Below are 26,531 nucleotides of genomic sequence, written 5' to 3'. Positions count from 1 at the left end.
AATAGTTGCTGGTGGTTTTGTCATGCTTCCACATTTAGTTCCTCTAACAGAGCTGAATCGTGAAGAAACTCTGAGAGCATTAATCACACTATACTTTTCAGCTATCTTTTGGCAGCCTTTTGAAAGTCACAGCTAAAAATACTGAAAACATTCTAGGCTTAATGGGATGTGAGTTAAGGAAAAGGATAGCATGGAAAGAAAAAAGCCTGAGAGCAACGGGCTGTGCTATGGCTGTACTTATGGAGGTCCCAACACATGCAAGATAACAAAGGGACTGTTCATCCAAGCTAAAGGTGCATCTCATCTTTAGAGGAGTCATACATTGCACTCTGAAAAGTTATATAGGCTTTGAGGGACTTTTGTCCATGATGGGAATGTGAATGAAGAAATATTTTTGTGGTGGGTTGATCTTGGCTGAATGCCAGGTGCCCACCAAACTGCTCTATCACTGCCTTCCTCAGCAGGACAGGATGGAGTGGAGGAAAATAAGATGGAAAAAACCCCCATGGGTCAAGATAAAAGCAGCTTTGTAAAGCAAAAGCTGCACATGGAAGCAAAGGAAAACAAAATATTTATTTTCTACTTGCCATCAGCAAGCAATGCCCAACCACTTCCCAGGAAGCAGGGCTTCAGTACACTTAGCAGTTGCTCTGGAAGACAAAAGTCATAATAACAGGTGACATAGGGTCAGGCAGCAACCAGCATCTCTCTGACTCAAAACACCTCCTGGTACTTTAAGCTTAATAGCCCAAACCTTAGACTTGAAACAGGAGTTCATTTTAGGATACAAACCATGAAAGCCTACATAGAAATCAGCAAGTAAATCCAATTTTTTTCCCACCTCTGCCTACTATTTCAGTGTTTTACATGGCTTCTGCCAGTTGTTCTCCTGAAGATACTGGAAGACTGAAAGTTGAGAAAAGCATGGGAGGCACTGGTTGTGGTAATAAAAGCTACTTCTTCACTGATTTGACAGGCTGTTGTAAAATTGTCCCCATGTGACTGTATTTACTTATTTCCAAGTCACATTTTTCTCTAGCATTGAAAAGGACTGAAGCAAACCCCACACTAAGCTGTTCCTGCCTCTGCTCCATGGAGAGGCATTGACTGTCCAAGCACCCAGAAATTCAAACTTTTAGTGATGTGCAAGTGTGACTAGTTTTGCTTCAGCCTTTTCTGTTGTGGGAGATGAAAATGGGGGGAGATGCAGGGGAGAGGGATGCATTTTGTTTCAATGGGAGACGGGGCGGCAGCAGGGCTGTAGCGAGCCCTAGGGCTGCCTCGGGCCGAGTGCTGGGGCTGAGGTGGCCTTGCTGCTTACTCCTGTTCTCCTAACAGCTTACACCTCTCTTAACACCTCACACTTTGGCTTGCCGAGGTGGGTCCTGCGCCGGCTGAACCAAGGGTGGCACTAGTTACTTTGTCTTTACAACACAAAATATAAAATAAGGACAAACAACATCCGGAAAGACTGAAAGTGTCCCCAAACCCAAACTGCACCCCACTCGCCCTGCTCTTTCACCGGGCCGGGTTTTCCGCGGTGCTGCGGGGCGGGACAGACACGCCCCGCTCCCGCCCCATCCCGGGATAACCCCGCCCCGTTCCCGGGATAGCCCCGCCCCGTTCCCGGGATAGCCCCGCCCCGGGATAACCCGCCCCGCGCCGCCGAGGGCAGGTAAGGGTCGTCGGGGCTTCGCTGTCCCGGGCACAGTCCCGGTGTCCGTGGGGGTGGGAGCGCAGTCCCTGGGCCAGGCTCGGCGGCGGCTGTGAGAGCTCGGGGTCCGTGCCCGTGTCCCGGGCTCAGCCGCCGGACGGGACGCCCCGGCACCGCTGCCCGCCGGACCTCGCTCTGCGGGCGGGAGCGGAGGTGCCGCTGCCTGCGGGGCCGCTGGCAGAGCCGGCAGCCGCCGGACCAGCCGTGCCCCGGGTGCCCGCGGTTCCCGGGGGAGTGCCCGCGGTTCCCGGGGCGGTCCGGAGCAGGGCAGGGCAGGGTCTGCCTTCGGGGGGACCGTGCGCGCCTGGCCTGGCAGGGGGGGGGGAGTGTGAAGCTGGACAGCGGGCAGGGGCAGGACACGGGGCAGGACACGGGGCAGCCCTCGTCGTGGCCCTCGTCGCAGCCCTCTTCGCCTCGATGGCCGTGGCGGGAGCGGCGGCGCCGACGGGGACCGCGGGTGCGGGTGCTCTGAGCTCCGCGGCACCGCTCGGGGCGAGGGGAGCGTCTGAGGGCACGCAGGGTCAGGCAGGGATGGCACCGCAGCACCTCCCATGGCCCTTCGGGTGACGGCTCGGGGCTGGTCCCACACGACAGGCCGGCAGGGCATCACACCTGCGGGTCTGGACAGAACGTGGGGCTGTTACTTAAATAAAAGTGTATTTTGTCTTGCGTTGATGGATTGTGTTGTCAAGGCTTCTTGCAACTAGTCAGCGAGTGGTTTTGTGCCATCTCTTAAAATTAAGTTTGTGAGGGGGCTGCTGGTTTTGGGTTGGAAGGGACCTTAAAGACCATCTCATTCCACCCCCCAGCTATGGGCAGCTATGCTTTACGCTAGACCAGGTTGCTCAAAGACCCATCCAGCCTGGCCTTGAACACTTCCAGGGATGGGGCATCCGCAACTTTCTCCACAGAGAAAACCTAACATGGAAAAGTCTTTAAGAAAAGAAAATTCTACAAAATAGGGGGTACTTCTGATGCTTATATTGTACTTTTTGTTATTGCTTTCCCACTTTGTATTCTAAACTACCTGTGAAGACCTGGAACATCATGTGTCACTTTCCTGTGACTTCTTCTGTTTTGTCTGTATTTTCATAGTCTCTCCCTTTCATCCTGGTTTTATTTACTTCCTTATTCATGCTTCATTATTGTAAATATTTGGCATGGCAACAAAAGCAGCATTTATTAATTTCTGCTCCCTTTGCAGCCAGCTCTCCAGTGGGATCAATGTCGTTGTATAAGCCATGGTAACCTATGGCCACTGCTGTTTGGTTTACTGTGTCTTATTTTGTATTTGTTTGGCAGTGAGTCATTTTTATATAAAATAGCTTGCAATGGAGCTTATTCTCACCAGTGATGTTATAGACTATTCTGGGCCCCCTGAGCCTCTCCCCCTAGGGTATGGTCAGAAGGGTGGAGATCTACCAACCTAGCCCAGTGAAACTTGTGTGAGGGTGTCAGCAGGCAGGGATCAGTTGGTTCTGAGGGCTGAACCCATCTCTTCTACCTCCCTCCCCGTTCCACCTTTGGCAGAATATCTGAGAAACTCCATGTGGTGACCCAAGTTTCTGCTCTCCTGCACAATTCTGTAATTGAAGTGCAAACTTGTTTTTTCCCCCTGAACTCATAAATCGTGTCCCTTTAATGGGCCTCCATCCCTGGGAAAGAGGCAGCCCTTGCCACAGTATGGCACAACATGGACAAAGTGTTCATTGTATGTCAGGCTCGCTTTGATTGCATTTAAATCAATATTGTTATCTGCATTCAGAGATGTAGTGGGAGAGAAAAACAAAACAATAATAAATGTTTGCAACAAAGTTGAAAGAAGTACAAGGCTGCCCTGAGGTGTCAATGGGAGGCAGAGCCTGAGAAGTAAGGGTCTGTTAGTGACTGGAATCAAAAGAAAGTTACTTTTTGCAAGTTAAACCTAATGGTCCAGTTCATCTTGGAGGGACAAAACAGATGGGATTAGGACAGCAGTTCAGTGAAACTCACCCACAGAGAACTGCTGGGAACTGCTCTGGGTGTCTGCTGGGATGAGTCTCGATCGCTCCAGCACGTTTAGCCCAAGCTGTTGCCTTCTCCCAGACCTGCAGCTATCTGGGCTGAATGTAGCACCACAAAACAGGGTCAGCAATGTGGACAGGCATCTTACCCTCTGCAGTATAATGTGTGTTTTACACAATAGCGTCATCATACAGTCGTGTCTGGGCAGAACTGTAATTGTCGCTGCTCGTATAAAAGCTCCAAATCTTATTTGGCTTGAGCACCTAGAAATAAAACTGCATTGTTCAACAGTTCAGGTGATCTTGTTATTCTTATTCAAAAAGTCTGTTTTCCCCCACCTCCCTGCAAGATTTGCTAAGTATTCATGGAGCTGCACAGATGGAAGAAACACCTTGTCTGCACAAGAAAGTGGTACCAGATGATCATCTGATACTGATTTTATTTTTAGTAATTCAATTAAATCGGTGCAATCTGTGTTTGGACTTCTCACTTGAGTTTGCCTAAACTTTTATTTTAGGCTAAACTAAATGACAGGCCATGTCCACATGCAGATTTGTGGTAGTTTAAGCATGTCTGTTTATAGCTGTGCCTCTAGCTAATTAATCTCCTGCAACTTTTTCCTATAGGAAAAACCTAATATAAGAGCTGTGGCTTTGTTGAAATCAGTGTGGCATCTGATTTATTTAATGAATAATTTCGTTGTGAATTGAGACTGCTCATCTCTGATAGTATTAGTTTCCTCATGACTGTGGGAGTTGTACATCACCCTTCACTGGATAGACTTAAATACAGAATCCTTCACCTAACTCTGAGCACTGCAGTGGAAGCAGGTGCTTTTTTTCTTCTTGTAGTAATAAGTGCTTCCAGGACCTCTTGTCCCACTGAAGAAATCCAGTTCCTAGAGCATGTACATGGCTCTAATAAGTGAGTTAATGACTGAGTCTGTGTTTGCACTGAAAAGTTGCATTATTCCTGGAAGGAAAGTGACTATGTAAAAAATATTCCCATGTATGACTTTATTTTCTCATAGAACAAAATCTGACAGCAGGTGATGTTGCAGCTTCAGCAATGGGCTTACTCTCCCTAGAGCTTCCTTTCACTGAATGTCGGGGTGACAAAGTAAAACAGCTTTATTTAAAAATTTAGTGTAGTGCATTTCTGTACTCGAACCAGGCACAGCACAGACCTGTTCAGGCCTCAGCACATGCTTGAGAATTAGAAGAGAAGAAGGTGTGGATCCCAAATCAGCATGGACTTGAGCAGCATTTTTCTCCCCTTTCATAATGTGGGCAGTGAATCCAGCCTCTGGACATAGCCCCTCTGTGTTTTGGCATCACAAACTAGAAACTACAGATCAGGAGATTACTTCTTAGAGTGTTGTATCCAAAACTCCTTTTCCCACATGTTGGAGGGAATTATACCTTCCAAATATTTTAAGCAATAATGAGATGCACCCTACTGTTTTGCAGTTACCTTCATTCCAGTTTTGAGTTATTTCAGAATCATCCAGGCGTGGCTGAGGCTTAAAAATAATCACTCACCAGAAGGAAAGATCCCTCAGTATGCAGAGTTTCCTAAACAAACAGTGCTGGTTTCCCTCAGGATTTATCACTGCTCTGCTTCATGCCATGGAGCTCAGCAGGAACAGGAGTACAAAGGAATCGGGCCCCACATATTTTTAACTTCCCCACCAGGTTACTAAATGAGGGGGTTTTGGTGTTGGTTTTATTTAAATAAAATGGCTTCTGATTCTGAGGGCTCCTGACCAGCTCCTCATGGCTGGGTAGGTGTTGCAAGCTCACGATTGCTGGGGCATAACAATCAGGGTCAGGAAAGCAATTAATGACATGTCACAACTGCAGGCAAACATAGAGAAATTATGTTTGGAAGGAAGCAAAGTTGAGGTCAGCAGATATTTTTTTGGGTCAAAAATAAAAGCCAGAACTTCTCATGGGTGATTGCTTTTTTCTTCATCTTCCAGTCCTGCAGTTTCTTTGTTTGAACTCAGCCAGAACTTATCGTCCTTCTCCCCTTTTTCTTATTGAAAGTATCTGGGTTCTGAGGATCAGTGAGTGACAAAGGGGGACAGGGAGATGATTAGTCTAAATATGTAACCTTCACCTGCAGTGGTCCAGCTCTAAGCTGCTAATTGCTTAATTTTAGATGCCATATATTTATTTATTGATGCCTTTTCAAGCATAAGAGCTGAGAAGATGCTTTTAGGAGTACCCTTCGTACCACGTGATATCTAGAAACTGCTAGTGGGACAGCTGAGTTCCTTAGAGCTGATACAAAGTGCCAGTTCTCCCTTGGCTGAGAGGGAAGCCTGGACACCAGGATATTTCTCAGATGGAAATTTCAGTGCAGCAGACACGCAGCACAACGTGGATGAGAAGCCCTGCACTGGCTCACAGCCAAGCTGTGGGGATGAAGGCTTGTTACAAACTAATAAATAGGGAATGCAAATTCTTGTAAAACTTGTTTCCTTGAGGATGTAAGTGCAGATTTAGAACAAACCTCAGCACAAGCCCCTGCCCCCAGTCCCAAAGCAAAGTGCATTCAGTGAAGGCGTGGGAGCATTTCCCTCTCTCCTCCAAAGCTCCCTGAGTAACACCTGGAATGAGCAGAGTGGGTATGGCAAGGTGACAGAGAGAGCAAAGTCTCTGAAATACTGGCATCCTCTCTTGCAGCTGGGAAAGGGCCATCCTTGTTTGCTGGAATCTTAGGGGGTTTCTGGATGTATGGGATATTAGGGGATTTCTCAGTGTCCCAGGTGGCTGTGCTTGTTTATTTGGGTTCTGGCAATCTGCAGAATTACAACGAACTACATCCTGCAGGCTCTGCAAATAATTCCCACCTATGAAATAAACAGAAGTCTCAAATATTTAAACTATAGCATTGGATTATCAGTTTATGACCAGTAAAAGGACTGGTTGCCCTTAAGGAGTCTGAGTCACACTTCTTTGATGACTTTTTTCATTTTGGCGATGCTGGCTCTAGGAAATAATGATTAAGACTGAGAAGCTCAGTCTTTTGTTTACCCTAGGTGGTAACCATAGGATGGTTCATTTAATTAAAAATGGCTAAAAGGAAGTAAATTGTGTGTAAAGCAAATTCCATCCATGCAGTTCCTTGCTGGAAGGAGATGAGTAGAGTTCAGTGGAGATAACTATTCATGTGGTGGTTATATTGCATTGGGTAGAAATGCACAGGGGAGGAAAAATCCTTATGCATCCTTTTTTACAAAAGGAAATTGAAGCCTTAACTGAACCCTCTGTAGTATTGTGGGTCTCAGACCTTCTTCAGAAGCAGTGGAATTTCTGAGGCCGAGTGCAAATAAGCAGAGTTCACCCGCTTCTGATGTGGTCAGTGGAGCATTTCCTCAGTTATGCATTCCCCACGTGCACTGAATACAGGAGTTTGCTTGTTTTTTTGGCTTAGCATTGTACTGTTGTTCTAAAATATCTTCTGCTGGCTGCTCTCAAGGGGCTGGGCTGGAGACCTGCTTGCTTTGATAAATTCCTGCAATTCCTCTGCACCTACGAACATCTCAGGGCCGTTCCTGATCAATGGATGTCCTTCACTAAAGCTGCCCAGGGGGAGGGGGAGGGAAAAGATCTTAATAAAACAGCAGAGATTCTCTATCATGTTGGATATTATTGGGAAGTGTAATGTGAGAGAATGACTGAATCTGGAAGAAACCACCTGGGGCTGTGCTCACAATGAACTGAGCAGTATTTTTTTGTTCTGGGATGTACAGCAGAGGGGAGAGCCATCACGGGGGTCAGACCTGCTGTCTTCTAACTGCCTCTTGGGCCTGCCAAAGCTGGCCTCAGTGGTGGTTATTGGCAGGCACCTGCTGCTCATCAGCAGGTCTGAGGTGGGAATGGCACATCGTGTCATGTGCAGCCCTCACTGAATAGAGAAAAGTCTGTATTAAGTCTATGAGTAGTTGAGCTTGAGTTATTCTGGCATTTGTGCCTGGCATTGCCAGAATTTGGCCTTGACATTCTCTGTGTGATGGTAACAGATGCATTTGTACGTGGACTGCTCTGGGAGACCACAATTGCCTGCTTTGTTTGAGGTTATTCTTTATCTTATCAGCTGTCTCTCATGTGAAGGCCATTTCTGTATGACTTAGCTGCTTAGGAGGTTTTTGGGTAGGAACAGTAGATCTCTTTCCCTCATTTGTCTGGGAAAGTCAGACAAAGTATCACTGCACTCTGTGCAGCCACAGCATTTTTTGTGGAATAGCTTTTCAGAAAATAATTATATTAAATATATTCTCTGTTCTTGTAGCTCACAGCTGCTCTTGGTCTGTGAAGGACTAGACAGTCCAGAGTTGCAAGTGGCATATTGCAAATTATGAGAAAATAATGCACCTCAGAAGAGCTCTCGTGATGCTTCACTTTGGAATGGCTAAACAAAAGACAGGTATTTTATATCTTTATTTCATTACAGTGAGAGGGGAGATGTGAGCACAGAGAGGGAGAAGGAGGGTTGGTGGTGTGAGTGCAGCCACAGGCAGAACAGACCTGGGTAGAGGTGTCTGCTACTCAGCCCTGTGCCTTTTCAGTAGGGCAGCCCTTGGTGCCTTAGGAGCACTTTCATACTTTCTGGCAATTTCATACTTTAAGAGCCACGTTTATAGGTTTGTGCAATGCCTCTCCTATCTGTATTTTTGCACCTCAAGGGCTTGTCCAAGTGTAAAAGGGAGCACTTACATCAGTTGAGCTGCCACAGGAGATTTTGTGCTGTTTTTCAGCCCATCCTTCCCAAAGAGAAAGACCATCCAGGAGTTTGCTTTTTATTTCTTCTCTGCTGGTAAAGGACATGCATTAAATGTCATAGTATTGTGCCTGTGAGCATTATAGAGGCTATCAGTGTTTTGCCTGTAAAATAATTATGGCAATGCCTTTGCATATTTCACTGACTACAGAAGAAACCAGATGGGGGGAAGAGTGGGGCTGGACCTTCCAGCATGAGGCAGAGAGAGGTACAAGGTTGATCACAGACTCTACAGGTATAGCAGTTTGGTATGAAATCCTTCTGGTCCTGTTAACTACAGCATATACTGGGAACTGCATTATGACTGTGGGTGCCAGGACCACATCCATCATTCTTAGTACAATGCTGCTTTTGGTTTTGACTTGCCCTACAAGAGCTGTCTTGACTAATGAGGGTGTTGGGAAGTGTCCACACATTGTAAAGCTAAAGGAGGTTATTTCCTTACATTGTGGCATGATATGTGATAAAGAAGTATGGACAGAGGCAAGCAGCCTTTCCAGCTTGCTGCTATTTTCATCTGGCTATGAATAGCCTTGTGAGATCAGTATTATCTGTTCTAGGCTTTGTCATGTTTTCGTATCTTTATTACATGGACCTATGTGCAGCTCCAGGTCTCAAAAGGTGAGGTGGGTCTTGATGGTCCTATGCTCATTTAGGGGTTGTAATTGGGGTGTTAAATACTGGGTCCTGACTACCACATTGGCAGGCTACAGTTCCTAAATTCATCCTCTTCCTTTATATGCAACGCAGTGTCTAATCAGTGAAAGCTGCTTGGCCCGTGGTGTGTATTATTAATCTGTGCATGTCCCAGTGCTGAAGAAGTGCTGAAGATGTGCAGAATTTTGAAGGAGAGGTGCACACTGAGAAATCAGGACTGAGACTGGAGTGCCCTGCAGATGGAGTACAGGTAATTTGTGTCTGTAGGCAGATGACATTAAGAGCACTGGGCTGGTACTGTGCATCTGAGCAGTTTGTGCCCGAGTTAGTTATGAAGAGCATTAACATCGTTCAGTTTTGAGCTGGAACTGAGTTAAACCTCCCAGAAATAAAATGAAAATGCAGCACAAAGAAGGTGGAAGCCCCTTCAGCGTCTGATTTCCAAAACAGGCTGTGCTTCATGCCTGCTAGGCTAAACAAGCATTTAATTTTCACCTGATCAAACTATTTGAAAGAGAGTTACTTAAAAACTCAAACAACTCCCCAAACAACGCCCTTCTCCACTAATAAAAAAAAAAACTTGAAGAGAGAGGATATGGTAATTCAGGCAAGAGGTCTGTAACATACCTTCTTTCATAAATAGCTCTTACCGCTGCAGAAACCCTGCATGGGATTAGTCAAACTATTTATTTTGGAAAGTACTCCAGAACTACTACACCTTCTTAAGCTTTTCTGTGCAGGCTCAGCTGCAGGCCCATGACCTGTGTGGCCAGCAGTGAGAGGAGGCAGGCACAGGGAATTTGGTTGGGTTGGATCACGTGTGGGGACACTGCAGAGCTCTGAGGAACGAGGAAATGAGCATTGTCTGGGCTGTCCAAGTGTGCTTTCACTTGGTGTGCCTCAGGGCAGGTGTGCTCCCAGCACCAGGATGTTGCTCTCTGTTGAAGAAAGGTTGGCATTTGTTTACCCCTTCATTTCTAGGGGTTGGATTTTGGGTTAGTGCTGGGGTAATGCCTGTCACACTGCTACCTGATGCTTTGCTGAAGGGAGAAGGGGGCAGTTGTGCTGGTGGTTGGAGCATTGTCTTCTTACTGGGGTGGTGGCCACAAGAAATCAAAAACTATCACTTTTGATGTAAGTAAGAGATGCAGCCAGTTATGCCACATGATGGGTCCTGCTGTTGCTTGTCTCCACACCCCCTCCACACCCAGCATTTGTCAACACGGCTGAGTGTGCGAGTCAGTCTTTGTGATGTTCTCTTCCCTAGAAAAGCAGTTAGAGGAAAGACAGTCCTTTGGACATCCAGTGTGCTCCTTTGCTCAGATTTGTGGTCTTTCTTGTAGCCCTGAATATCCATTTTGCCCATCTGCTTTGCCATGACAGTGGCAGGACCCAGCAGGGCTGTTGCCCTCACAGGGGTGTCGTGGTGGTGCAGCCTCTGAGGGTAGCCTGAGTTTGCTTTGCATGTTGTGCTGCAGGCTTTGGGCAGATGCTGCTAATCCAGACACAAACAATTCACTCTTTCACGACTCTCCATTTTGTTCCTCTTGCCAGAGAGTAATCCTGACCTGGGAGGGATCTCCCACTGGTGGGAGGGAAGGAGAGTGCAACTTTCTTTTTGCTTGTCACAGTTTGTCCAAAACCAGTTTAAATCAGCAGGCTAAAAAAAGGGCTTCCACTGGAGAGGTCCCACTCTACTGTAAAATCTGCCTCAGCACTGCACAATGACTTCCATCACTGCCCTACAAACCTGCAAGGCTTTTGTATTTCCCTTCCCTGCAGTTTGCAGAGGTGGTGGGACAAGGGCTGAGCAGAATATGCAGAAATCATCCCTGTCTGTGTGGGACCCACGGGGTCCTGGCTTTCTTATGGATCTGTTGGTTTAGGTGTTTGTACTGCATCATCCCTGTGGCGTCTGAAATGTTTATTAACAAAGCCTTGAGAGGGGAGAGGCTTATGTGCAATCTAACAGGGCACATCAAAGCTGTGTGGTGCTGCTTCAGGAGTATGAACTTGGGGATTAAGCAACTGGGGGCAGCAGGCAGTGGTTGAGCACAGTGCAGTGCCTGCTTGATAACATCCTGTACCTGTCAGTTGATTCTTATCCTTCATCTATTGCACTTGCACACCCAAGTAAACAAATAACACACTCTCCCTTACTGCTGTGCACCTGAGTGGTTAATGGTGAGGTTCTCCTGTTTCAAGCCCCTGCAGTGCCCAGGACAGCATGGTGCACCCATCAGAGGCTGCAAAGCTCAAATCACAGCAGGGACAGCCCCGTGGCCGTGCTGCACGTGGACATAATTTCCCAGCCTTGTTTACTCCTGCAGGTCTGGGTCAGCAGCTTTGCAACTCGTAAGACTTCCAGCAAAACCTCCAGGTGGAGTGGTCTTCTGAACCACCTCACTTTCCCACAGCAAGTGGTTTGATTTTTAACTATATGAAACAAGAGAAGGAGCTGGCTGTTTGGTTTCTGTAAACCTTTTCCTTCTAATGGAGCTATTCCAGTAAGATAAAACATTTTCATGGGATAAAAAAAGAAAAAAAGGCTCTCTACAAAGAAATGGCCTTTATCCCTAAGAAGTAACCTTTATTTTTAATTGACTGCCATACTGATGAATAAATATGAGTCTTCACTGGAAATGTTTCCTGAAGTAGTTTCAGCCCACATGTCATGGGTTTGTTAAAAATAAATAAAAGTTCCTGAGAAGCAAATACTGTGAAATGTCCCTAGATACCTTTTTAAAAATAAAATCTGTCCCAGAAATTTCTGTGAATGTCTTTGTAGAAGTGGGATTGTGCATGAGAGCCAGAGAGAGTAGATGGTTGGAACCAAGCATGGAAGAGCCATGCCAAGCTGGACAAAACATAGGTTTAAACAGTAGAGATTCATCAGGGCTTTTTATTACTGTTTCTGTTTTAACTATTTAGAGTGGTATTGATAGTTTCTCAGATGGCAAAGGCTATAACTGTAGTGTGATAAGCCTCAAAGAAATGTGAAATGTTTTTTCCTTTTGTCCAACAATTTTTTACAAAATGTTAGGGGCTTTATGACAGTGGCCATTCCTTTTATGAGCCTTCTCATGCAGTGCTCTGTGGTATTTCTTTGTAAGTATTAATGTCAGATGTCTATTCTAAGATGATGTTACACCATTATGAAAAAGGCAAACATTTGGGAATGTATCATCCATGAAATAATGTAAATCTGTGAAATGATGTCAAATGAGCAAAGCTTAGCTGAAATGCTTCTCAACTTTGGATATATGCCAGTTGACAGAAGAGGTGCACCATGCAGAGACAGTCCAAAGAAGTGGCAAAAATGATGAAAACCCCAGCTCTGAGGAACCTGATGGAGCTGTGGTTGGTTAACCTGGAGGCTGAAGTGTCAGACTCTGTAAGGATGGCTCCAAAGGGAGCATCCCCGTGGTAGCCAGGACAGACTGACATGTGTCAAGGAGACCTGGGGCAGGCAATAGGAAGGAGTTGCTTGCTGCCAGTTAGCAAAGCACTGAAATGGGTGGCCTGGAGGAGCTGAGGTTGGTGTTCTCAAAATGGCAGATTGGTAGAGTGCAAGGGTGATACAGGCACTGGGGTTAGGGGGTGGGCCTGCTGACCTTCAGATCCTGTTTGCCATGAAGGCTGGGATTTATTAATTTTTAATGACCTAAATCCCAAGGCTTTGGGAGAAATAGCAGAGTATGATGAAACCCATAATCGCCTGACGGGCTTGGAAACAGTGGAAAAATTCCACCTGGTGAGCTAGAAATGCCTACATGGATAGGAGCAGAACTTCTGCTCCCTTGAGGATGTGCCTTACTGCCCTCAAGTTGACCAGGAGAGAGGAGAAGGGATAAAGTAGCAAAGCAATGCTTGATTTACTTTTCCTCCACGCCCTGCAGCCTCTGGCCATTTCTGCTGTCTGTTGTAACACAAAGTGATCTGCACCAGTACTGTTTGAATAGCAAATATCAGTGCAGCATAAAGCAAAGGACACACATATTAGAAAATGAGTAGTCCCTGGTATTTCATAGCATAACATGCAGCAGTAGCACTTGCAAGTTGCTGTTCTGTCATTTTCTGATTGCTTTACAAAGGTTGGCTGCTTATCCTTGATCTCATTTAGGGCAGAAAGAAGCAAGGAAAAGAAGAATGGAGGTAAAAAACCAAGCAAGCAATTTGGTAATTTATATGCATATTTTGCTTGTAGCATGCTGAGTCAACTGTTTACCTGTTAGTAGGAAAGCGGCTAAAGTAAAACATTGTCTTGGTTAGGTTAATACCACGTGAGGAACCGTAGGACTGGGAGGAAAGTAGGGCAGCTTGTTTTGGAACTTGTGCTGGAGAACAAATAAAAACCCCCAATGTACACATTCGGCTACCATATGTCACGCTTATCATAAAAGGCATCTCGGTGTTATTTCTTTGCAGGGATGCTTGAACTCCACGGAGGCAGACTTCCCTGGTGAGGACAGCGCATGCCAGAGGTGCTGGGGTTGCTGTTGGTGAGATGAGCTTTCGTGCTTGTTGAGGCAGCCGCGGCGGGCGGCGAGCTCGCTCCTTCCCGTGCTCGCCTGCGTGATTGACGTTGGCTTCCAAATCTCTGCAACTGCGCCTGAAGAAAAGCAAAGGAGCATAATTTTGCTGAGAGAATTTTTCTGGCAGGGGAAGGCATGCAGTGCAGTGAAATGTGCCAGCCAAGAGCCTGGAAGTGCAAGTCCAGGTGCTAATGCAAGTTCCACCCAAGCCATGCTGCGGTGAAGTCCTTTCTCTCCAGCCGCGCCTCGCTCAGCGCACCAGAGTCGGCTGCAAGGGGCTGCCCATGGCACTGTGCTGGGCTGGGCTGGACTAGTTCCTGCTCTGTCATTGCTTCAGCTGTCTGAGGAACTGAAGAAGATTGTAGGGAAGATGTTGGACTTGAGCTTCCTGACAGAGGAGGAGTATGAAAAGCTCATGAAGGTTCTGCAGAGAGATGCAGAACTGAAGAAGAAGGATGGGGATCGCATCAGGTGAGAGGGTGTGCAGTAACAGCAGGGTGTGGGCTTCCCTTTGGGGGGATTTTTTCACTTCTTTTAGAGAGGAGCATGTGTGTGTGTATGTGTGTGTGTATGTGTGTCTGTCTGCGTGCAACAAGGAGAGATGCAGGCTGCACCCCTGCTGTCCCTTTTTCTCAGATCCTGATGGATCTTTTCACTGTGCCTCCTGCTTTTTCAGTCATCCTGCTGTTGCTGCTGTCCCCTCTCTGCAGGATTGCAGGACTGGACTCTCCTTTTGAGTTAATCATCAGCCCTCAGAGATGCCAAGGGCATCTTTCCCCTTTCCTGCTCAGGGGAGGAAGATGCTGATTTCTTGGTGTCAGAGGTCTGAGCAGGGGAGTAGATGCTACCTTGTTTTATTTGCTCGGTAGCACAGAAGTGCCACAGAGTGTTTTAAAATGAGATTTCACACCCCCTTCTCTGCTTTATGTCCCTTCCTTGCTCTTTGAGGTGGGTGTGTGTGCAGCATCCATCCTGCAGGCAGAGGGGGGCAGTTAGAGGCCACGTGATCTGCCCAAGGTTTGCAGGGACAGGGATTCTCTCTCAGTTTAGCTCACTTGCCACTGGCCATCCTGGAGCTCAGATCTGGTTGATCAGAATTGCTTGTTGCTGCTGTCACTTTTTAAATGCCAGCCATTAGACCATCTGGGCTGACAGTATGTACCAGGCTTGGGGAGCTGGCACCAAATTCTCTATGGCAAGAAACGAGTAGTTCAGTGAGTGTGGATGGCACTGTGCCAGTGTATCCCAACTAAGGATGTGAGTCTCCAACTTGCTGTTGAGCCAAAAAAAGAGTAAGCCCCATGTAGGAGGGATGCTCAGGGCTTGAAGGAGGAACAGGCAGCTTTGCAGCAGGCTCCTGGGAACCTGTGTGCCCTGGCCTCTGCTTGAGGTGAGAGCTGGGGAAACAGAACTGGTTGGTGGCATGAAGCAGCTTGGACTTGATGTGTATATGTCTGCATTCTCTTACATATGCTTTGAATTGAAACATGGTCTCAAAAAGGTTTTTTTTCTTTTTTTTCTTCTTTTTTTTTTTTGTTCTGAAATGCAGTTAATTTCTGCTCTGCAAGGGAGGTTTGGTGAAAAGAGTTATTTCGGATTATTTCGGTTTTCTTTCATTTCTCTTTGGAAGCTGTTGCACAAAAGGCTTTGATTTGCAAGTGAAGTGAGTTAGGTCCTGACCAGAGTGGTGCTAAGAGCCCCTTGCTGTCAGTTTGCCTACCTGCAGTAAGACATGTTTGGTTCCAACACAACCTCCTCACTGGGCGAAATGAAGTCAATGGCATTACATTTATCTGGTGTCAACAAGATTAAAACATGTTCTGGCCCAGCACCTTGAGACCCTCACAGAGGCAGTCTGATCTAGATGGGAGCTGCACAGCTCCACAGCTGTCTGTCCTGTTGGACCCCCAGCACTGCCTGCAGAGGCTTGAGCCTGGTTATCCCATACCTGCTCCCTCCTGGCCTGTAGGCAGACAAATGTGACCTTCCAAGGCTCCATGGTTATCTGGGGTTTGCCCCCTCTTCCTGCTGAGAACTGAACTGAGGTGGGAGTTTCCTCTGGCCTCCCAGGTCTTGCAGGGACCCTGAACTGTGGGTAGCTGTGGGAGGCAGTACCAGCTGAAAGGCAGCTAATTCAGCAAGCCATAGTGTAAAAACAAAATAACTGGAGGAGGGTTCTTGTACAGGCTAGGAAACAGAGCCTGTACAAGAGCCTAAACTGACGGGTTTAGGTGCCAAAAACCAGCCCTGGGTGTGCCCGAGTGAGTTACAGTAGGAGAAGCTGTGCTCAGGAAGGAGAGCTAACCATGTGAGTGCCAAAATTGGCACGGCAGGAGGAGCAGGGAGAGGTGCAGTGTCCAGGGGGAATGCTGCAGGGACAGGTTGCTTCCCTGAATATCATTATTTATTTCTGTGGTTTGCATCAAATTTGATTCAAAAGGCTTTGCCACTCATGAAGTGATTAATAGACAAATAAAATGGAGAGGTGCAAGACAGGCAAACAGCCCCACCCCTTCCTAAAGCCTCAGGGCTGCCAAGCAAATGGACAAATCTCCTTGCCAGGTAACTGATTTGGATTTGTCAAAGAGGTGAAAGCCTGTGTTTACAAGGTGCTGTTCCCATTTCAGATGAAGAATAAATCATCTGTTGTTTCAGTGCTGGTTTGGCCCTTGTGATTGCAGAGAATAATCTCTGGATTCTTCGCAGTGTCAGTTGGGTGAACCACAGGGACATTGTTACAAACGTAGCTTGGGGGGAGTTGAAACTTGGGAGATTTTTTTGGTGTGTAATGATCTTACTGACTTCCAGGAGGATACAAGGCTCCATCAAGGATGAAAAGAAGAAGAAGTTTGTGACAGGTGAATGGTTTTCGGAAGTGAAGGCAAAGCGGTTTCAGGAAGACTTAGAGGGGCCGGATCTACTTCGGGCATCGATTAGGAGGAAAAAGGGCAAACTAGAAAGTAAGTATGTTAATGTGCATCTTGAGAAAACAAATTGATGGATCAGAAAAAAAGTGGTCCAGAATGGGAGTCTCCTGAGACTGGGAGCCTGTTGGGGACCAGCCCTTGTGTTGTAATAAGGGAATTCTCAGCTATGCTTTTAGTACCAGAAAAACATCCTTTGTTATCAAAATCAGGGCCCAAATTAAAAATTACGGTGTGGCAGAGAACCAAGGCAAAAGCCATGTGCAGTGAATGCCTTTTCTCCACTTCAGCTTCTTTTTCCCCAAATTTCTGTTTGTTGGACACCACTGGAATTTCTTACCATAGAAGCAAAAAAAGAAGGAGATGATGTAGGACAATTTCTGACATCAAGATGATATGTGTGGGTCAAACCCACCTCCCTGCCCCAATTCCTAAAGAAATCTGACAAAAGTAGCTGACCAGCTGCTCTCACAGGCCTTTGGGGTGGTGGGGTCAGTCATATCTCTGCCAAGGGATATCTTCTGGCACATATTTACCCACTTGAGAGGGTCCATGCCTAGCTTTTTACATGGAAATAATTCCATGGCATAATGTGGTTTTTGAAGTAAAAAGGGCTTTGTGGCCAAGTCTGAATGGTACCCAGGCTGTGTGCTGTAGCAAGGGTGTATCTGGGACCATGTGCTAGTTCGAAGCAGATTAGACATGCAGATAAACTTTCCTGGTGCTCTGTAAACAGATCAAAGCAGATTTGTCAGCTCAGGGCAGAGAAGAGATCAGCCCTGTGTGAAACAGGCAGGACTGTGCTTTGGGTCCAAATGTAACCAGCCTGGAGCTGGAACTTTGTGCTGAACATCTGTGTAAAGCAGGACTAGGGGTGGTTCACATCCAGTCCTCAACATGAAGACAGGCCAGCTGACCCTGCAGCAGGACTGTGGGCCTGCAGCCCAGTGTCACACAACCTCCTTGGACATTTGTCAGGGTGGGTAATCACAGATAATCCACCATGGCTGCTGAGTTACTGGCTGCTGCTGCTCTGGTGAAACCTTGGCCAAGATAAGCAAAGTCTGCCACCATCCCTAACCCAAGGACCCTGTAGCTGGGCTCTGTTCTTTTGCAGTAAAGGCTGCTGTTAGATAAAGGAGTAGCTGTCCAGCTCTCAAATGTCATCTCCACCAGTTCAGTTCAGCCATCTTTTCTGGGCCCAGCTTCCCATTCCTGCTGTGGGGAAACAGCAGCATAGATCACTCCTTTTTTGATGGGCCTCCTTGGCCAGGATGTCTCTGTAGCATGAATTGCCTGGGTTTAGTATACCCCTCCTAGCTCCACATTACTTGGACACATTCTCAAAGCTAAACACCAACTAGGGACTGCACTGAGAGCCTCATTTTCTTTTTGGTTTTTACTTATCCCTGACAGCTGTCAGAGCTTAGCATAGTTTCCTTGGAACCTCTCATGCAGAACTGGCCCATCATATTTCATATGAATTTGCTTTTATCCTTGCTATTATGGATTCATGATGTCATTAAAATTACCATTTTATCATACCTCCAGAATGCTAAACATATAAAACCTTTTCCAGCTTGGCAGAGTTGCCTGGCCATTTCTGCAGAGCGTGTTCTGCATTTTGAGGATGTGCATTTTTGCTTGCACCCTCTTTGCATGAAGGGGCAAGCAAAATTTGAAGTACTGTTGGTTTTAGATTTAACTTTAAGGGCTGATGTGCATATAGGAGATGTGGTCTCAGGTCATCATCTAAAATAATCTCCTTACTAATAGAGCAGTAATATGCAAGTTTTGTCATTGCATGTGCATTACTTGACTAATGCTGTTCTAAGAAGGAAGATGCAAATGTTATTAAATTACTATAATAATTATGTTTAAGTGTAGCCTCTTATTACTTTTTCAACTTCTTTTCTTCCCTTTTTTTCTGTATTTCTATTCTCAGACTTATTTGGTAAAGCACAGGTATAACACGTGACTTTATTCCTCCCTCTGACTTTTCCCACTGACACTTTACAGCACTGGTTGAGGATCAAGATCCTGCAGCTGATGTATTCACCTTGCTGCTGCCCATCATGTGCTCAGCTCTTGCTGTGGTTGCTGTGTAGATTGCCTCCCTTCACACACAAGGGCAAGCTCTTCTCTCACTGACTGGTCAGCAAGTGTGGCACTGCTGAGAGCAGCACCTGGCCCATGAGGGAATGAGGATCAAACCCATTTACACGAGCTTTGACCGTGCAACTCACGTTCAGTCTGCAGTGGGTGAGATAAAGGCCTTTCCTTGCCATACTGACACCTTGTTTTCTGTCCCTGGAAGGGTCACTTACCTTCTGGTGGCTTTCAGAGGGACAAAGGAGTCAAATCCATGTAATGTGTTCATGACTCCCGATTTAAGTCTTTAGACTTAAGTCTGTGTTAGGGAGTGAAATGAGAAAATTCCTGCATGGAAAAGTCCCACTGAGATAAGCACTGGCATTCCCTTTGCAAGGTTAACGGGCTGGGAACGGGTGGAAATTCGTGCCTGCACAGGAAAATACCCTGTGACTTTTTCTGGAGGATGGTTTAACCTTCAGAAGGGAGGGTTGTGTGGATCCCTAAGGGTTTTCACAGTAGGTATTGCTTCTAATAGAAAACACTAGTCATGGGCAGTAATACAAATCTATAGAACAGATAGATACCCTCTATTTAAACTACAGCCTGCAGAGCAGCACAGATAGATAAATTTGGTGATAACTTCTCCTAAAGCTTATGTGCAATAATTAAGAGCTAAAAATCATCTATGAGAGAGACCATTTTATCCACCCACCAAGGCAAGTGAGCCCTGGTGCAGAGTTAGTCGTGCTTTCCCCTAGTGTTGAGTATCTTTGTTTTAGAGTGATAGGAAATGAGTAAAGCAGCAGAGGTGTTAGAGCAGGCTGTAAACATACATATATAAATATATGTATGGACAAGTTAAACTGGTCAGGCCACTACTTCTTATTTTGTCTCATCCTACAGTTAGCAAAGGCGTTTTTGCTTGTCTTGATGGATTATAACTTATTAATAGGCCATTTGTTTGTGGTGATAGAAGCCAGGCATAGCTGTGTCAGTGGCTGAGCCATTTTACAGGGCAGTGATTTGGATGGGTGGAAGTGAACACCTCCTGCTGCCTCTGCCAGCCGGGAACAGGGAGCTCTGTCTGACGGCTAAGTGTCAGTGAAGAGCAAACACAACACAGTGCCTTTGGAAGTGAGGTGAGAAGGGAATGCAGTCTTTGGTTGTAAAGGTCTTTTCAACCATGACAGCCAAAGGGAAAATGTGGGAGTTCTGTGTTTGGCTCCTCTGCTTCCAGCACAGCTCCCTGCAGGCATCTCCCTCCCTCAGGTCCGGGGCAGAAGAGGAGGACGTGGCTCGCTGTATAAATAAACACTCCCATGCCTGCACGTGCCATGGCCTGCACGTGCCACCAGCCACACCTCCAGAGACAATGTTCAGTGATGCTTTGTGCCCATCTACATTTACATGGGCAAAACACAGCCCCTCTCTCAGAAGCATGCTCTCTAAAACTGGCTTGTTCCTACACAACCAGACCCTTGTCTTCCAGCAGGAGTGACTCCCCAACTTCCCAGACATGTGGTCCTAATGCAGCTCTGAGCAGAGGCTGCTGTGTCCCCTGCACCTCAGGGCCAGTTGCTGGGCGGGCAGGAGGAGTTGGGAATGCAGCATTTTTCTCCATGGGGATGCACAGACAAGGGAGAATGAGCCTTTGGATATCCCTGTTACTTGTAGGCTGACTGGGCTGGTGCTGGATGGCACCACGTGAGCAGCACTGGTGACACCAATATCACAGCTTGTCTGTCAGCAGGACTGGCCTGCTTTTGGGCCTCATGCACTCTTCTAAACAGATAAAAAGCGAGGCTGTAGTGTTTAATGTCACTTCTGAATCCTCTGAGCTTCCTATTCTATTGTATTGTGTAATGAAATACATCCTAAAATGATTTGACAGTTCTTGTAACAGGTAGATTTGCTCTTTAAAATAGACCTAGCTGCATGTGAATAAATATGTGCAGATCTTGTTAACCAGACTAAGCTGAGTTTTTCCTCATTGTTTGAGAGTTTAATCCTTTTGGTTTTGCAGTAGCAAGAAAGCCCATTTGCCAACAAAATGTCTAATGCAATTTTATACCCTGGCAGTCTGCTGTAAAGGTTACTGTCTTCTATTGTTTTTTCTTTAGGGTCTTTGGGAGCTTGTGCCAGTAAAAATAACAGGGATCTCCTCATTAACTGTATTGGCCTCCTCCTTTGTTTGCCAAGATCGGATGACTTGAGTCAAAACAGGAAATGGCTGAATTTAAATCCTGGAACGGATTAACTTTATTGACAGTCACAGCAGTGTCCTGTGAAGGTTTCCAGCATGCAACAGCTCCTGGCATGAGTCAGGTGTTATGAGCTCTCTTTGGCCTCCTGGACCTGTGGGGTCTGGAAGTGCCTTTGCTGCACGGGGAGTGCAGTCAGTGCTGCCCCGGGGCCTCCCCCATCTGTGGGGAGAGCAGGCAGAACCCTCCACAGTCATCTCCTCTTAAATCCCCAGGGATTGTGCTGGTGGGACTCATTTTCATTGAGGAAGGCTTTTTCTTTCCCCAGACAAAACACACCAACCATTATAAGTTTAATGAAATGTTGTTTCTCAGTTGTCTGTGTTATATTACAGATGAGGCCAATGAGCACATTGAAATGGGTCTGGAAAGCAAAGGTGCCCTGAGTCCTGCCTTCCCTGAGCATGTTGCTGGTGCAGGAGTGGAAAGGTAACCTCTGCTGCAATGCTCTGGCTGCTGCTCTTGCTTCTGATGAAAATTGAATGCTACCCATTAAATCCCGGTCTTTAACTGAGGTTCCGAGACTGTATAAGTAATAGGTTCTATAGGATATTTTTTAAATCCTTCTTCCAGGAATTGTCAGAATATCAATCCTCCCTTAATAACTTAGTGCTAATGTGCTTATCCCACAAAGGTCTTTTCCTGCATGATTTGATAAGCAGTCAGTAAAATGGAAGCTGTCTCTAATGTCAGGATATGCTGGTTAGTTTTTCAAAGTAATTATGGTTTTATTTGTTTAATTTTTACCATGGAGCAACACTAACAAAATGAACTATTTGAGGAAACTGCTCATTTCCTGCTGGTGCCAACTTCTGTGTCCAGTGCTCAGCACTCTCCATCAAGGCTTGGTAGGATTTTACATTGTGCTGACTGAGCAGAAACATCCACTAAAAGCACTCCAACGAGCAAACTAGTGACCTCACTCAGTATCCGTGAACTATGGAGAAGCCATTAAAATATTCACATGCTCATGTATTGTTGTTCCCATCTCATTTGCATTTTTTGGTCAGCAAAATGAGGAACCATTCTTCACAGGTGGCAGTTGCTCCAGTTAAATATTAAATATGGGCCTTGACAGCACTTCCAAACCTCCTGCAGGTGATCAGTGGGTGTTGTTTAATGAAGGATCCAGAGGCAACAAGCCCGAGGTGCTCCTGCTTTACCAGCACAACCACCAAGGTTTTTTTGGGGTTGGTTAAATCCTGAAAAGCTTGCTTTGTTTTCCTCATTCAGCTCTAAGCAAGGTGTGGCCTGTTCCTTCCTGGGCCATAGCACAGAAATGCATTTCCCTTCTGCATGGCTCTCAGGCTCTTCTGGCACTTCCCAGAAGGGGAAAATCTGAATAAACCAAGTAGTTGACACACATTGTTTTTATTGAGCAAGTTCTGCAGCTGAGCAGAACTGAGATGATGTTGAAGGCTGCCTGATCATCCATCCAGGCACATTACTACCACAGACCTCCTTGCTCAGGTGTTTCTCCTCTCCCACAGATCCAGCACACCTGCTCTTGAAACTGCAGAGCATCAGATTTTGCCAAAACCGAAGCCAAGACTTCCTGCCCACTTATCTGCATCACACAAGGTAGTACAGGCACAGCCCTTGCACTTTGCTTTGTTATTCCTTGGACTTTCACACAGTCTATACCTACCACCTGGGGCTCCACAGGCTGCCTGCCCTGGTGTCTGTGCTCAAACAAAACACGTTTTTTCCAGTCTTGCTAGTATGTATACACTGATAGGATTTGTTTTCTGTTCAGAGGCCCAGTATACATGATGTCTCTTCCTCAGAGAGTGACACTGGAACAAGTCCATTTGTGACTGCAACAAATGGCTTTCATTTGTCTAGAAAAGGTAAGTTTGTTGTTCAAGTGAGCCATTGATAATTTTGTTATTCAACATCAAACGCCAAGAGACAAGATGCTTTTCAGTGTGTGTAAAAATAAATAACAAAGTATTTCTTACCTTTGCATGTAAGAATGGGCTGCCAGCATTTGTATGAATTGTGCCCAGGGCAGCAGGGACCAAGGAAAAAAGCAATCTGATGACTGAAACTTCTCCGAGCTCTCAGTACATTTTAAACTGAGTGCTTGGCTCTCAGCTCTTTAATCCACAAGTGAAGTTACCTTCTCTTTCTGGCCTTGAATGTATAGTGTAGTTTTGGTACATAGCAGATAGCCAGTAGGGAACCTGTCAGACCAAAGGGGAAGCTGCCAATAAATCCTGAACTCACAGCAACATTTTGGAGCTCAGTGGATTTTTTCCATGTCCTATTGCAGGGATAAAGGCTGGGGTTTTCAGGGCTTTCTTCAGATAGAAGGGGACTTTCTAGAGTCTGAATATGGGAAAGAATTAAGAATACATTGATAATTTCTGAAAATTCCCTCTCGCTTCACTTTGAGAAACTGCAGCCCAGACTTTCCAGGGAAATTCGATGTGATGCAGTGGGACAGGCTGTGACATTTGTTGTTGTTGTAGGTCATGGAGTATCTCCACTGCCCACCAAGCTTTCAGAGGATGCTGTGCCTCAGCCCAGCAGTGCAGCTGGAGGAGAAGCTGTTGATGGGGCCACCGGCACCACAGTGGGGCCAAAAACTCCACCTGAAGAAGCTTCTGCTCCCAGCAAGATACCAGTGAAGAGGAAACCAAGCAGAATCTCCCCCAGATCCGAACAGTTTGTGAATCCTGTGGGGCCAGCAGAGAACAGCCTTGCAAAGAAAGAGCTGCCGGCAAGCCCCAAACCACTGACCATGGAAGGGGAAAGCAACCAGGCTGGGAAGCAAGGCGTGAACTACACGATCTCATCAATGAGTAACAAAGAGGAGGATATCGGCCTCGATCGAGAACACTTCAAGAACCTGAAGGACTTTTGGGAGAAGGCAGCAGATTCCATGGCAGTGGGAAGCCCACTGACAGACCCGAGCGGGGTGGAGGCAGATGGCAGGCAGTTCAAGCTGTGCCGCTCGCTCTCTGTGCAGTCTGGGCAAGGCCAGAGCAGTGAAGAAAAAACTGGCACCTTCACCAAAACAAGAACCCCCTACAAAAGGACAATAACTTTGTCTTCTAGCGAGGAGGAACCGAGCTATGTTGCTCCTGCAAGGAAGGGCTCGGTGTCCGTCACTCCCAGATCCACGTACGCCAAGAGCAAAGGCGGCCTGCTGGCAAGGAATAACTCACTGAGCGAAAGCAATGGGAAGCTGCTGATGCCAGAGGAAGAGAAGGTGGCACAGCGCTGCTCCAAGAAATCCAGATTGCCTGTGCGAGCACCTTCCGTCAAAACCGAGTCGCCTACCAAGGAAGTGTCTGGCAGCACGTTGGAGCCGGAGACGCCTACGGATGAGCTGATTGTGGCAGAAGAGCGCAAGCCCACAGAGAGGTCCCTGGCGAGCAGGGTGCAGATAATGATCGAGCCTGTGCTTACAGATGGTGAAAACGGTGATGAGAAAGATGAAAGACCTGATTTGGGCACTCATGACAACATGGAAATAAGTGGAGAGCTACCAGAGGGGAAAACGCGCGAGTCTTCAGACAAGCCAACACCTGGTGAACCTTCTGGAGAGAGAGAAGCCGTTCAGGGAACAGATTCAGCTGTTTACTCAGGTACTGAGGGCTGTAACTGCACCATGTGAAATCCAAATAGAGAGCCATCCCTAAGCCAGTTTTCTTCCCTAACCCTTCTGCATTTTGCACATTTTCTTCATTTGTCCATTTATGCTATATTACAGTTTGTGCAGAGTTAGCATGTGTGGAATGTGTTTAGCAGACAGCTCCAGAGACAAATCTTGTGTAGCCCAGTGTGAGTGTAGAAGGAGGCAGTGTTGTGTTCCCTTGCTTTCCTCCCTACTACCAGCCCTTGTGCCTTATCCTGGGACAGACATCCATTTTTTTAGCACTACCTACAACATGTCATGGGACCTCACTTATTTCACTCACTGGCAAGATTGTACTTTCTTCAAATGTGGGACTGGACAAATTATTTGTGTTCTTAGAGATAAGTCTGACACAAATAAAAGAAATAAAATGTGAAGCAAAGCATTTAATAAATACATTGGCTGTTAGACTACCTTGATGAAGTCGCTTGCTGTCAGTGCTTAAATGATATTTTGGGTCTTTTTGGAATGCACAAGAATTTGGATATTAAACTGTAAGCAAAGTGGACTGAACAAGGAGTCCAATCTTCTTGTGTTCTGATGCCATGTTCTCAACCATGATACTGTCAATAGTATCACCATTTTGTCAGCCTCTTCCTCAGGGTTTGATGAGCTCTTGTAGTGATTGTTATTATGAGGAAAAGTTATTGTTCTTTGCAATTCACTTTACAAGTGGGCTCTCTGCCAAGCAAAGACTTGAAAGAGAGAGCATCTTACCTTCTTTTTCCAAATTTCCTGTCCTTGTGTACCTGGGTAAGACCTATTTGAGAGGATTTTCCATAGACTCCTCTGATTTTTATTTTTCAATTGTGCCATTTCTTGGCTTATTTCCTACCTCATATAACATTCCTATGAAATCCTGAGTTGCGCTTCAGGTCAATGCAAACATTTCCTTCATAGAATCATAGAATGTTTTGGGTTGTAAAAAACATCTAAGATCACTGAGTCCAACCTTTTATACACCAGATCATTCTAATATTTTCCAGGGCTTTTTGCCTTATTATTACATTCATTTCAGGATGGTGTTAGCAGATGGCTGTGTTTCACTGGAAGCTCTTTGCAAATGCTGATCTGTCTTAGGGACTGGGTTAATCTGGTATTTACATTTCTTGACATAGTGTGAAGAGTTTTTCTTGGGGAGAGACATCAAAGCACACAGATGATCTGAAAGCAGCCCTGGGTAATGTAACTGCAGTGTGCTCTAGGCAGTGAACAAGCCAGGAGAGGCACAACACAAACACACAATTTGTGTTTATTTATTTACTATGTTGATTTGGCTTTTCATGTATTCCAGAGGAAGATGGGGATCATTCTCCTGCTGCTCAGGCGTTGGCCCGAGCAAATAGCATTAATCTTGCAAAGAGCATGGTGAACATTTACACAACCACAGAGAGTGAGTAACATCTTTCTTTCTTTCTTCTTTTTGGTTTACATTTGCTGAAGGTAATACATTATGCCAGTTTTTCATCACCATGCTTCTGTGCATGTACAAGGCAAGGAAAATGACATATTGTTTCATCATCAGATTAGAGAGTTTATAGTGCCTAAAATTAAATTCAGAGCCAGGAAATTGCAGCTAGATTGATGGTATGTTACTCAGTGCCTTCAGCAAAAGCACAAGGGCTTCAAAGGGTTGGCAAGGAGCTTGTACTCGTCCCTCCTGTTCCCCCATGGAGTGCTGTGGGAGCTGCCTGGCAGCCTGTGCAGTGGATTGATCAGAGGGGTCAGACCTCATGTCCAGCATGTGAGTTGTGCCACAGACTGGGCTTGCAGTGCCCAGCCTGGGCCTCTCACCTCACCCAGAGCAGAACCTGTGTGCTGGACTGATGTCCCCAGCTACCAGCTGGGACCTGCTTTATGGTGATGGTCTCTCCCTGACAAACCCAGAGAAGCTGAGGAGAAGGCAAC

At 46.2% G+C, this 26,531-nt stretch overlaps 1 protein-coding gene across 3 annotated transcripts in view; it reads left to right on the top strand.

Moving 5' to 3' along the window:
• The first annotated feature begins 1,636 nt into the window (after positions 1–1,636).
• Positions 1,637–26,531, top strand: part of LOC113948117 (synaptotagmin-like protein 2) — a 35,041-nt gene continuing 10,146 nt past the window's right edge. The window contains exons 1-10 of one of the 3 annotated variants that reach the window (XM_027645450.1): positions 1,648–1,675; positions 8,018–8,152; positions 9,257–9,413; positions 13,592–14,169; positions 16,507–16,658; positions 21,313–21,406; positions 22,468–22,558; positions 22,734–22,827; positions 23,452–24,573; positions 25,918–26,016. In XM_027645450.1, coding sequence (XP_027501251.1) covers positions 14,069–14,169; positions 16,507–16,658; positions 21,313–21,406; positions 22,468–22,558; positions 22,734–22,827; positions 23,452–24,573; positions 25,918–26,016 — 1,753 coding nt within the window. In that variant the 5' untranslated portion in view covers positions 1,648–1,675; positions 8,018–8,152; positions 9,257–9,413; positions 13,592–14,068. Of the gene's footprint in view, positions 1,676–8,017; positions 8,153–9,256; positions 9,414–13,591; positions 14,170–16,506; positions 16,659–21,312; positions 21,407–22,467; positions 22,559–22,733; positions 22,828–23,451; positions 24,574–25,917; positions 26,017–26,531 lie in introns of all 3 variants that reach the window. The other 2 variants (XM_027645451.1, XM_027645452.1) reach the window with 2 other exon arrangements.

The sequence above is a fragment of the Corapipo altera genome, unplaced genomic scaffold, assembly GCF_003945725.1.
Source record: "Corapipo altera isolate COAL_440 unplaced genomic scaffold, ASM394572v1 65, whole genome shotgun sequence".
Taxonomy (NCBI): Eukaryota; Metazoa; Chordata; class Aves; order Passeriformes; family Pipridae; genus Corapipo; species Corapipo altera.
Note: the sequence above shows the minus strand (reverse complement) of the source record. Positions and strands in the feature narration are given on the sequence as shown.